Source organism: Toxorhynchites rutilus, chromosome 2, assembly GCF_029784135.1.
Source record: "Toxorhynchites rutilus septentrionalis strain SRP chromosome 2, ASM2978413v1, whole genome shotgun sequence".
NCBI classification, from domain to species: Eukaryota; Metazoa; Arthropoda; class Insecta; order Diptera; family Culicidae; genus Toxorhynchites; species Toxorhynchites rutilus.
In genome coordinates, this window is record NC_073745.1 from 272,241,232 (window position 1) to 272,254,334 (window position 13,103).

The window sequence follows — 13,103 nt, forward strand, 5'->3', positions numbered from 1 at the left end:
CGACAATACATACACACACTCTTTACATATACACGGGCCAAAGGTTGTGCAGTCCACTGATGATTCAACAAGAGCCAAAGGTTGTACCGCTCATGACAACTCTACATGAACTGATGATTGCGCCGGTTAGTGACCATTCTATCCTGGATTCCTCGAGTCGAGAAAGACGCACCACGCTAGATATGAGGTACAGACTAGGGAGGCGTTGCTGATTAAGGGTCAGCTGCATCCCAATAGGAAGTATCCCGTGTCGGGCACACGTACAGAGCATTGGAGACAGCAACATCCGAATTACGAAAACACTTGTAATACTAACCTCGAGCCAACCGCGAGTAATCGGTTACATATTACTAACCTAGATAATAAGAAAAATTGTCAAAGTATTGAACTCCCGGCCCCGTGAGGCTAACGCCATATGAGCCTTGATATATATATTTTGGAGAAAAAAAAAAGATTATATAAATACATATTTGTGCTCCCGTGGCCGAGTGGTTAGCGTCATAACCAACATGCCGGGTGTTCGGGTTCGATTCCCGTTCTGGTCGGGGGAATTTTTCGTCAAAGAAATTTCCTCCGACTTGCACTGTGATCACGCGTATTCTAGAGCTTGCCACTCAGAATTCATTCAAGGCGTGTTATTTGGCATAGAAATCTCAACTAAGTACTAATAAAAATGACGCAAGTAATACTACGTTGAGACGGCGAAGTTCCTCTAGGAACGTTAGTGTCATTGAAGAAGAAGGAGAAGATATTTGCATTCGGGCCATGTACCAGATGGAGCCAATATGAAGTCATTCGGATAATCTTTAACGCATTCGAATAAGTGCAAAGTGGGGGACTCATAGACATACAGTTATTTGAAATTTTACCAAAGAAAAGGTATGGTTGGAATACGAAGAAATCACAGTTGCATCTTGAATTGTTACGCAGTTGCCAGCAACAGTATAAACATATTATTAAATGTAACGGTGGAACTGGATTTATTCATTATCGCTATAGCCGCTTCACTATTCAATCAATTTGAAACTTATTTTAAAAACATTTTATCGTACCTTATTATAATAGTCATTTCCTAGCAACATCCTAACGAGTTAAAAGGCATACCTAGAAGAAAAACGAAAAAAAGAGTAATCAGTAAACATCCTTGAAATTTGAGTTCATTCATCTGAAAGGAAAAAAAAAACCGACGTAACAACATGCAATACCGAGATAAAGCTCCTTCAAATTGAAAACTGAAACTATCTCAACGCAGGCTCCCGGAAAACAATCGTTGATGGAAAACAGCTGCAACCGCTTCCCTGCACAGTCAGGTGAAATGAATCATGAAATTTCAATCCGTTCAAAATAATTGAATTCGATTTGTGTACCACAAGAGCGTTAGCAGCGTACAAATCGGAAGTTGCTTTTGTGCATCAAAGTTTTACATGGTTGCGAATCGGGGAGGCAAAAATCGATGGCTGTGGTCGGTCAGTGGTTAAATCCGAATCGATCGCTTATCAGATAGGAATTCTCGTTGAAATACTTAATTGCTGTTGGGATTTATTGCAGGGGTTGATTACTTGACGCAAGGCTCATAAGTTATTTTATTCTAATACTCGTATCTTGATCTGTTTACACTTATGTGTGGTCCGTCGCTTTCATTGTTTCCTACTTGAACTTCCTAGACTTATAAGGCTGTGATGGAGCACCATCGAATGTCTATTTACTGAGCAGAAACTGGAATAGCCGAAATTTCGATTTTAAGATGTTGTCAGTTATCGTGTACCAATGAAAAGAGTGCCAATTTACAATGAACAGGTTCATGTTCCACAGCGTGTTTGAAAATCATCCAAACATTTGATCAAAATAAAACTTTGATATTAGAAGAATGTTAATTCAATCGAATTACTTCTTCTGAGCCCGCTATCTACAAAAAGTGATCCAGACGAGGCAAAAAATGCCTAAAAAAGTACGTGAATAAACAATTATAACTGCAATGACTTAAATTTTGGAGATATTCATAAATTAAGCTCTGGAGAAAAGATGGCATTAGCCGCTGGTCACATACCATCAACCCTAAGGTATTGACAAACGCATGGTTCAAGGGACTGAATGTAAATCGTCGCATTTTAAGAATAAACTAACATGGACAAACGTTATTCAAGAAAATTGGAAATGAATTCATCGAAGATCAGTTTTGACAGACGATACACCCTACGTTTAAAAATCTCTGTTTTCAATAAATAGGCATAACTCTTCAAAAAGGGGAAGGAATAACCTTTTCTTATTTTAAATCATTTATGACATCTTGAAAATATTGTGATCAAAATACGTTGTCAAGAATATTATTAAATATTTCGGAATGAAATTTTTTTAAATAATATTGTAATCTTTATATATAAAAGAGAGTTTTTCCCACGTACGTATAACTCATCATCACGGGAGAACGACTGATCAGATCAGCGCGGTCAATATATTTTTTGAGTTTGTCTTCACCCAAATTAGAATTATAGAGTACTTTGGAAAATATTTGAGATGATTAGAAACATTCGAAAAAATTGGCTATTCATATCTTTATATATAAAAGAGAGTTTTTCCCACGTACGTATTTTTTTTTTTATTATACCAAGTGTCCAATATAACTATTACATTTTCGTTTTGCTTCCATCAATTTTAATTCAAAATTTGTCTGTGGGACCGTTTAGTCGTGGCCTACTGGGGGTCAGTTCACGTTCTCGCAAAACATTCACACATTAACCATTCGAACATTTACCATTCACACCTTTACTATTCACACAACCACCCACAAATCTTTTACACATTTCTTTATTGGACTGACAATCTTAACCTAACTTAAAATTTAATGGGAGGCCGTTTACCCGCGACCTACTCGGGATTATACTAACTTAACCTATCTTATACTAAATTAACAAACATTCAAGTCATTTTCGAAGTGCTTTCTAAACAATAATTGGCTGTTCCATCTTTTTTCTCTTATGGTTTTGCGGAAATGGTACATTGAACCAGATTCAAAATATATCAAATTATAAGCAATAGCTTCTGTGCATAGCCATAGAGCTGCCTTTTCGCTAGTTGATTTGCCATTAATTTTTTTCACAATCATTTCTTCTGGGTCACAAATTCTTATCCTCATTTTTTCATTGATTATATATAATACCCAGTTCCAAATAATTTTGGATATTGTACACTTTTTTATGCGATGCATGGACGTATAACTCATCATAACGAGAGAACGGCTGACCAGATCTACATCGTCCATATATTTTGTGAGTTTGTCTTCACCCAAATTAGAATGATAGAGTACTTTGCATATCTTTATATATAAGAAGGATATTGAGAATAAGAAGGGAAAATTCGAAAATAAGAGGTACGCATATGTATGTTTCGCTGTGAAAATCATCATTTAGATCAATTTTACAGATCTTAACGATAACATACAAACTCTCTTGAAATATATTCGTTATTTTTACCAACCATAATATTCTCTGGAAATACATTATATGGCAGAAAAACAATTGCCGGGTCAGCTAGTATACGTATAGTTTATTTTCATAAATTACATTCCAATTTTTATTGACTTAAAGCGTGTTCAGACGAAAACAATGTCCATTTCCTTGCCATTTTCAACTTTATCGCCCAATATATAAGGAGGAACACGAGCTACAGACTTGAAGTTTAGAACTTTTTTTAGTTCTAGTGTCATCTCGAAAAAAAAATTGTCAAAGATCGGCATTCTGGGACTTTTTTTTTCGGAGTACGAAACGAAAAGTATGGTTTTGGGTTATCCAATAAAAATCTCGTTATCTCGATTTTTCATTCGGAACTTGTTGCGAAATGTTGGTTTGCACGATAATATGCCATATGCTAAATATTTGCTCATTCGAACTTCATTTATTAGTGTTGCAGACGTTAAATTTTTAGTTTTTTGAAAACCGAATAATTACTGGAAATCGGATTTCGGAAATTTTTTTTTGATTCCAAATGTCTTAGAATTGCATGACACGTCGAGATTTGCAGTTGTCTAAAACAAAAATTGCTTTGTCGACTTTTTCGACTTTTCAGACGGAAAAAACGACCAAGCGCACAAAAAAATTGTTTACAAACTTTTTTTTTCGAGATAACATTAAATCTCGATGAGTAATGCAATTTTAAGACATTTGGCATCACCAAATTTTTTTGAAAATCCCGATTTTCGGCGATCTTTCATTTTTCAAAAAAAAACTCTAATTTTAACGTCGGTGACACTAATAAATGAAGTTCGAATGAGCTAATATTCTGCATAGGGTATATTATCGTGGAAATCAACATTTTACAGCAAGTTCCGAATGAAAAATCGACATGACTATTTTTATTGGCACTTAAAACCATACGTTTTGTCTCGTATTCCGGGAAAAAAAGGCCCAGAGTGTCGATTTTTGACAAAAAATTTTTCGAGATGACACTAGATCTCGACGTTTCATGCAATTTTAAGACATTTGACATCAACAATTTTTTTTTTTTTTGAAACCCCGATTTCCTTTTCGATTATCAATTTTAAAAAAACTCAAACTTTTACCGTTTTGTGCCACTCTCCCTTAGATCCAATTAAGCTGATATTTGACATAGGGTGTTTTTTCGAGGTGGTGAACATTTTTTATGTGGTAAGTTTTTGAAATTAAAGATGACCATTTTCATTGGCACCCTCTATACTCTATGACTCTATACAAAACTGATATAGTGTTTCTTAGCTAAAAATGGTAGTTTTGTTCCTTAGGGCAGAATATGATTCGTGGTGGTTCGAAAAATCAATTTTTGATAAAATAATTTTTTCCAAAATGACTTCTTTTGAAAAATCATAACTTTTAAACTACTGGACCGATTCAGATAATCGATATATCAAATTCAGGCTTATTAGCTGCTCTTAGAAATACTACGCTTACAACAAAATGGATTTTGTTTTCGTAATCATTCATTGTATTTGTTTTTATTTAAAGTTTACATGGTTTCGGGATCGAGGGCACTATATTTTTTCTTGAAAGTTGAGGTTTTTTACATAATATATAAAAAATTCAGAAAAGTGTTTTTTTTTTAGTTTTTGGGTTTTGATTTTTCAAAGTAAACATGTTTTCAGTCTTCGTTCAAAATTGCTAGATCTATGCTACTAGAATCAAATCATGCTTCACAAGTGTGGTAAAAAAGGAAAAAAAATGATTTTTCGGACCACTCCAAAATACAAATGGGCACCCTAATGAAAAAATAAAAATACGCGTCTAATATTTTTCAACAAGGAACAAAACTATCACTTTTCACGAAAATCTGAGAGCAACCATGTCGGTTTCACATGGAATGGCTGCATATCGACATCGAAAAAAAGTTTTCTTTTGCCATTATAGCGAATCATTTTGGGCAGTAAATCGAAAACGAGCCCTCATTGAAAGAGGCCGTTATAATAAAATGCCGTATAAAGAGCGACCGTATTGCGAGGTATGGGTGTACATAAAAATGCTTGGAACTGACGCCTAGAGTGTGATATAGGTTCATTTTCTTTACTTCTTCCGCAATATTGTCGTCTATAGAGGAGCTGATGTGCGTGTGTCACTATCACTTATGAGTCAACATTCCGTATGCGGTGTCAAATTTATCCATTTTCGAATCCATGGTTTAAGTAAACCATCCGACCCATTTTGTCGAACAAAAAATAGCCGATGACACAAAGTCAGTTTAATGTTATGAACTGTGAACACAGAACTAACATTTTCATCAAACGAACGCAGTTGTACAAATCGATCCTATATCACCAGAGAAATTTGAAAACTCTCGTTATCAAAACCCTTGGGGAACTGTTTGATATCATCCGTTATCCAGTATGGCTCATATAAGAAACATCGGCTCGTTGCTGATAAAAATGCATACTCGCAGACAGCGGAAAAAATCTTAGCACTGCTTAGCAATACACTCCCGGTCACCCAGTTGAACTAAAGATTTCCATAACCGAGAACAATGCGTTCTGATAAAGTTCAAAGTCACATATACTCATCCAGATATACAATGCCGACAAAGGTAACTGATAATTTATAAGCAAAAAAAAACTAATGACTGTTTTTAAACTTCATAATTGTTTCATAGTTTGGCATGGCATATTGAATAAATGAATAAATTTGAATTCGAATATTAAAACACGCATGAATAAAAACTGAAATCCATTTAAAATCAGGTGAATAGTTACACAACTTTACTCAAATTGGGAGTCGATTATAATTTTTGCGTAACTATTCCTAGTTTCATCACACACTGTCTGCAATAATTTTTGCGGCATCATAATACAGTGTACATTATTGTCACATGTTGCTAATATTTTCTACTTGTCTCGGAAGCCATGCGCCTCGGTAAAAGCTTCCGAACTCCTAGCATGCAACAAAACATTCGTTTTCTACGCAGTAGTAAACAATGCGTTTGTCAGTGACAGAAAGTAAACAATTGAAACCCTCAAACCTCCCGATAGAGAACGCACACCATGGTCTCGTGCTTCGCGACTAGACACAAATGAAAATCAATCCATCACAGAGAAAACCGTGGTCCCAACACCAGCAACTATGCCGGCTGGTGTTGAACCACTCTGACGAAGATACAAAACACACGTTGCTTCCACTGTAATTACGCTTCCGTTTCTTACCCAGCATCCTCAAACCATGGCGAGGACGAAGACGACCACGAAACAAAACAGCACAACAGAAACAGAAACTGCAAACCGCTCATATGCGCACACGTTTCTCGGGCTCAGCTCGTAAGCACTAACTAAAAAAGCTATTCCGTTCATGTCGATGGCAGAGTCGTGAGCCATCCGGTGATGGAGCAGCTGGAGAGAGGGAGGAAGAAGGGAAGAGCGAGTGGCGCCAAAAGTACTGTGTGTACACGTGGATGGGACAAAGCACAACATAGCACAGATGGAAGTCCTTACAACCTAACTACCAAACGGAAAACGACCGAATCATTGTTCTGAATTCAGTTGCCGCTAGATAGTAGCGAGCTAAGGTACGCCACCAGTGTTGCCAGATGAGAACATTCAGGGTTTATGAGGTTTATTATCAACAAAACGTTAATATGTTCACCGAACTGGCACCCATTCGCGCGCAAAATACGTTTGACAGGAAAGTCGCTTCCCGCGTAGCGATGATGCAATGCGCCCTAGACTCCTCACGTCAATGCGTGGCACAGGAAGACACATTGGGAACAAATGTAACAAGACCGATGAATACGACCACACAACGCGCATCCACCACCCACCGGACAACCTTCCCACAATTTCACGCGCATTTCCATCCAGCAGCAACATTATCTGTCATGAAAACCACGAACAACAGACGGAAGGCGTAAAAAAAAGGAGTCCTCGTCAAAACCATCTTCGTCTCCTTCTGGGGGAGAGATAGGTTTGCATCGGGTAGGGAAAATGGAAAACCATTTTCCCCGCTTCAGTTCTGTGGAAGGAAGCATAGCGTGCACATCGCGGCATCTCGCGTGTTATCGACCCTGTTTTCGTCCTTTTGCACGGCGGGATCACCACAACCGGACTTACGGATTACACCGTTTCGCGCGTACACAACGACGTCGTCAGTGATTGCCCCGCGCGCTGTTTGCTCAGTTTTGTTGTGGCCGTCCTATTACCATCACGACCAACCCGAGTAATGATGATAACGATGATGGTGACGGTGATCATCATTGCGAGGTGGTAGTTAAAAGTCAGGATATCATCATGAACCACCAGCAGCAGAGCGATTTTCGATGTGACAAATAGTTGAATACCTCCACCTTGTTTTTCCCGTCCCATTCACCGGGTGAATTTCACCCCATCCTTGCCTTTACCGCCACCACAAGGAAGCAAAAAAACCCAAAGGATCTACCGGTTCTGAATAGAAAAATTAGTTCTCGAGTGCACGGCTTAATGACAAGTTAGTAGTCTCGTAGCGAAGGTTGGTGTGCAAAGGACGGAAATGCCGATTGACCTCCAAACTCTTTGCACGATTCGCACGAAAAACCGTTCATCCGGAAAGGAATCTTAGAAACATCGGTTGAAGTGTTGTTTGGGAAGAAGAGAAAAAGAACGTCACCAACCGGAATTCTGATAGATGTTGTGGTCTACCAACCGGCAATTAGTGTTGATGAAGTGGGGAAAACAACAGATAAAATTATTCAAAGAATATTGAAGCGCAGTGGAATATCCGATACCAAACATCCGTGCTAACTTTTTTCAGTGTTTACAGCGAGGTGCCCTAGATTGATATGTATCTTTTCATCAAAAAGTGATGGATTCCGTTAGAAAACCAAAAAAAATATATTTAGAGAACATTCAGAAAAAAAGTGCTATAGCTGTGTGTTCATAAACTTCCCGTATGACCAACTAGAAATCAGCCCCAAGGTAAACTAACCGTTTTTTATACCATATACCACACAAAGGAACAATCCTTTCCCGACAACGGAAACAATTTGGTGCCAACAAACATAATTATGCTGTGGCGGTATATTAATTTTCCTAGTGACCATGGTTGATAGGAAGTAAGCACAGTGATAGCAGGATAGGACTGTAGCAATTATAGTAACGATAATGGATCCTCCGTATTACCATCAATATCGTAGCATATCGAGCGATTGTCACCGCTCCCAATGCGAATGATCTTTTTGATATTTGCGATGTAAGAAAGTGCAATGGTTTTTTATAGAAAAAACCCATATTTAATCGAAAGTAAATGATTAAACGAAGAAAAGAAATTCACTACGTTATGAGATCTATATATATATATATATATATATATATATATATATATATATATATATATATATATATAAATGGATTTCTGTCTGTCTGTCTGTCTGTCTGATTCTTATGGACTCGGAAACTACTGAACTGATCGACATGAAAATTGGTATGGGTTTTTGGGGTCGGGGAAGGTTCTTATGATAGTTGGAGACCCCATCCCCCCTCTCTAAGGGGAGGGAGGTGCGCAAACATACAAATGAAACAAACATTTCTGCATTACTCGAGAATTAATTAAGCAAATGAAACCAAATTAAGCACATGAAGGTTTTGGGGTGCAATAGATGTTTATATGATGGTTAGACACTTCACCCGTTTCTCTAAGAGAGGGCTGCCATACAATTGAAACACAAATTTCTGTATTACTCGAGAATTAATCAAGCAAATGAAACCAAATTAGTCATATGGAGGTTTAAGGATACAATAAATGTTTCTATGGTGGTAAGACACTCCACCCCCTTCTCTAAGGGAGGGATTCCATACAAATGAAACTCAAATTTCTGCATTACTCGAGAATTAATTAAGCAAACGGAACCAAATTTGGCATGTGGAGGTTTTAGGGAGCATTAAATGTTTTTATGGTGATTTGAAGCTCCTTTCCTCTCTCTAAAAAGAGGGCGGAGATTGCTGAACAACTCGAGAACTAACGATAAACGTTTCTATAGTAGTTCGACACTCCTCCCTCCCATCGGAAAATGAGTATTTCATGTTTTCTAAGCTTTTCATGTTTCCTATGAAAACATTACAACTAATCCTAATTTTGTTCAAAGTCAAGATAGCGATGTTTTAGACAAAGTTGTAGATCTTATAGAAATATAAACTTTTGTCGAAGATGCCATACAAATGAAACACAAATTTCTGAATTTCTCGAGAATTAATCAAGCAAATGAAACGAAATTTGCCGTGTGGAGATTTTGGGGTGCAATAAATGATTCTATGGTGGTTAGATACCCCTCCCCCCTCTCTTAGGGGGGCTGCCATACAAATGAAACACAAATTTTTGCATTACTCGAGAATTAATCAAGCAAATGAAACCAAATCAGGCATATGGAGGCTTAAGGGTACAATAAATGATTCTAGGGTGGTTAGACACTCCACCCCCCTCTCTAAGGGGGGGCTGCCATACAAATGAAACACAAATTTCTACCTTACTCGAGAATTAATCAAGCAAATAAAATCAAATTCGGCATGTGGAGGTTTTAGGGTGCAATAAATTTTAAAGGGTAGATTATAAGATCAATCAATGAATAATTCTGCGATTGGACTCACGAACAGCGCTTAGTAAGAAAACGTGGATATGATAACGAAAAATAAATTTTGGGCGGGACGAAGTTTGCCGGGTCAGCTAATTTACACATAAAAATGTTACAAGTTAGACAGTAGTAATTTTTCAAAGAAAACGTGAAAAAATGTTGTTAGAAAAACCCTGTAGCAGTGCCCTTCTTCTGATGTATGGATGACTTGTTGGTAATTGTATGGGCCATTCATACATATTTGTTTCAGTATTTAAAAATAAATATTTTTGAAAAAAATAATTAATTTTATTTGAAAAAAATCAATGTTTTTTTTCAATAATTTGTTTGATATTTTTCATTAAAACATAAACAACATCCTGCATTTCATTGTTTAACCAAAATTGTGTAGGTCTTATGTGAGAATTTTTCTGAAAATTTGAGTTTTTTCCAATTTTTTTTCGAAAAATCTTGATCCAAAAACTATAAGAACTAAAACATTTTGGTTAAAGAATGAAATGCAGGAAAATATTCATGTTTTTATTTAAAACCTCAAACAATTTGTAAAAAAAAATATTGAAATAAAAATATTTCGAAAATTTAGATTCATTTTTCTTAAAAAAAACTTTTAAAATATTTTTTTAAAATAAAATTCTGAAAAAAAATATGTATGAATAGCCCATACAATTATCAACAAGTTATCCACACATCGGAAGAAGGCCACTGCTACAGGGACAGAGTTTTCCTAACTACAACTTTTTCATGTTTTCTTTCATAAATTACTGCAGGGAAGCTTCGATACACATTTTCACATTTTCAATGTACGAATCTGGAGCATCTCAGATTACAGTGAAACGTTGTGAGTGTAAACACATTGATCATTTGAGAAACCTTGCATACATGAAATTTCCAAAATAGAATTAGACTACTTTTTGGAAAGGGCCAATGGTTTTTTTCTTAATTTTGTTACAATAGCTCCAAAACTATAATACCTACAGAATTTTGGTCAAACAATGAAATGTAGGAAATTGTTTGAATTGTCATGTAAAAAAGATATCAATAAAATCACACGCTGAATAAAAATATTTTAAAAATGGAAATAAATTTTCTCAAAAACGTATTCCTTGACTACAATTTTGTGAATAGTCTATGAGTTATTAGTTTGTGTAAAAAATTAAGAAAAAAAATTATTTGCTATTTTTATGTTTGTTACTAGCTGACCCGGCAAATTTCGTTTCGCCCAAAATTTATTTTTCGTTATCACATCCACGTTTTCTTACTAAGCGCACGTTCATGGATCCAATCGCGGACAATTCCTTTGCTCTTATCAACACATTCGGCGATCCATATTTATTAATATAGATAGAAGACGATATAGGAGTGCGTTTTATCACATTAAAATCCATTTCCACTTTCGAACGAAGACCAATTTTGTTACCGCAAACATCAAATGGACTAACAACGCTTGTCAATATGTAATTGTAGAACACATGCGAATTGAATTTTTCGAATTTTCCCAATTTCCTTCAGAGTTTTCCGAAATGTTCAATTGTCATGTTTGGTTGAAATATCATTTCGATTAATAATTTTTGGGGAAAATTTAAAAAAAATGGTTTTTTCAGGGTGGTCTAAAAAACCTTTTTTTTTAATTTTCCCCAAAAATAATTAATCGAAATGATATTTCAACCAAACATGACAAAAATTTTCCCCAAAAATTATTTAAAAAAAATATTTTTGAACTACAAGCCCCATCCAGATGATCAACATATAAAATTAAAGCTGCAGAAAGCTTGAATTTTGTTTTCGTAATTTATGATTGTGTTTGTTTCTAATGGTTTACATGGTCTCGGGACGAAATACGCTATATTTTTTATATATTTTTCATGAAAGCTGAAGATTTTTCACAAAACATATCCAAAAATAAGAGATGTGTTCTTTTTTCTTTTTTAAGTTAGATTTTTCGAAATTAACCGATTGTCCAAAAATTTAATTTTCTACCCTTTTTCCAAAAACACCTTTAAAAAAATCTAACTTTTGAACTACTTAACCCATTCAGATGATCAATATATCAAATTGAAGCCTTTGAGCTAGTCTTCTTTGAAAAATATTACTTTTGCGAAAACTTTTATTTTGTTTTCGTGATTATTTACTGTATTTGCTTTTTATAGTTTACATGGTCTCAGGACCAAGGGCGCTGTATTTTTTATATTTTTTCTTGGAGGCTGAGTAATCTTTACATAGCATACCCAAAAATCAGAGATGTATTTATTTTTATTTTTGAGTAATGATTTTTTAAAGTTAACATGTTTCCTGTCTTTGTTCATTATTCCTATGCGACTAGAGTAGGCATACAGTCTTTCCATGCCAAACCGATATAGTGGTTCTCAGATTTTCGCCAAAAGTGGTAATTTTGTTCTCTATCGCAAATCATTAGACCAGTATTTTTTTTATTAGGGTGCCCATTTCCATTTTAGGAAGGTCCGAAAAATAATTGTTTTCCAAAAATGATTTTTTTTCAAAAATTCATAACTCGTGAACCACTGAACCGATTCAGATGATCAACATATCAAATTGAAGCCAGTGAGCTGGTATTTTAAAATCCTGAAAAAAAAATATTTTCGTAATTGTTGAGTGTAGTCGTTTTTTATTTCTTTCATGGCTTTTTCCAGTTATATTTTATTATATTTCTTCTTGAAATTTAATATGTCGATCATCTAAATCGGTTCAGTGGTTCAAATTTTATGATTATTTTGCAAAAAGTCATTTTTGGATAGAAGGTGTAAAAATTATTTTTTGGAACAATTGGTTCACTTTGAAAAATCATATCTCAAAAACGAAAAAATAACATCTCTGATCCAGACACGTTATGTAAAAAATCATCTTTCAGAAAAGGCTAGTTCATTGGCTTCAATTTGATATGTCGATCATCTAAATCGGTTCAGTGGTTCGAAAGTTATAGATTTTAGAAAAAAAAAGTCATATTTGGAAAACAATTATTTTTCGGACCACCCTAAAATGGAAATGGGCATGTTTTACGATAAAGAACAAAATTACCACTTTTGACGAAAATCTGGGAGCCACAA

General features: G+C 35.4%; 2 protein-coding genes across 11 annotated transcripts in view; one reads left to right on the forward strand and one right to left on the reverse strand.

The window, feature by feature from the left end:
- LOC129770855 (probable beta-hexosaminidase fdl) overlaps positions 1-13,103 on the reverse strand; it is a 94,877-nt gene that overhangs the window by 29,293 nt on the left and 52,481 nt on the right. For 6 of the 10 annotated variants that reach the window (XM_055773987.1, XM_055773984.1, XM_055773981.1 and 3 more), the window contains one exon: positions 1,053-1,104. The exons of 1 other annotated variant lie outside the window; for it this stretch is intronic. In XM_055773987.1, the coding sequence (XP_055629962.1) occupies positions 1,053-1,082 (30 nt within the window). In that variant the 5' untranslated portion in view covers positions 1,083-1,104. Of the gene's footprint in view, positions 1-1,052; positions 1,105-1,205; positions 1,224-6,652; positions 6,746-13,103 lie in introns of those variants that run through there. 3 more of the 10 variants (XM_055773988.1, XM_055773989.1, XM_055773992.1) reach the window with 3 other exon arrangements.
- The window catches only part of LOC129770859 (uncharacterized protein DDB_G0283357), a 30,141-nt gene continuing 24,498 nt past the window's right edge, over positions 7,461-13,103 (forward strand). Inside the window, exon 1 of the mRNA XM_055773998.1 lies at positions 7,461-8,392. The gene's annotated coding sequence lies outside the window, so the exon portion shown is untranslated. The remainder of the gene's footprint in view (positions 8,393-13,103) is intronic.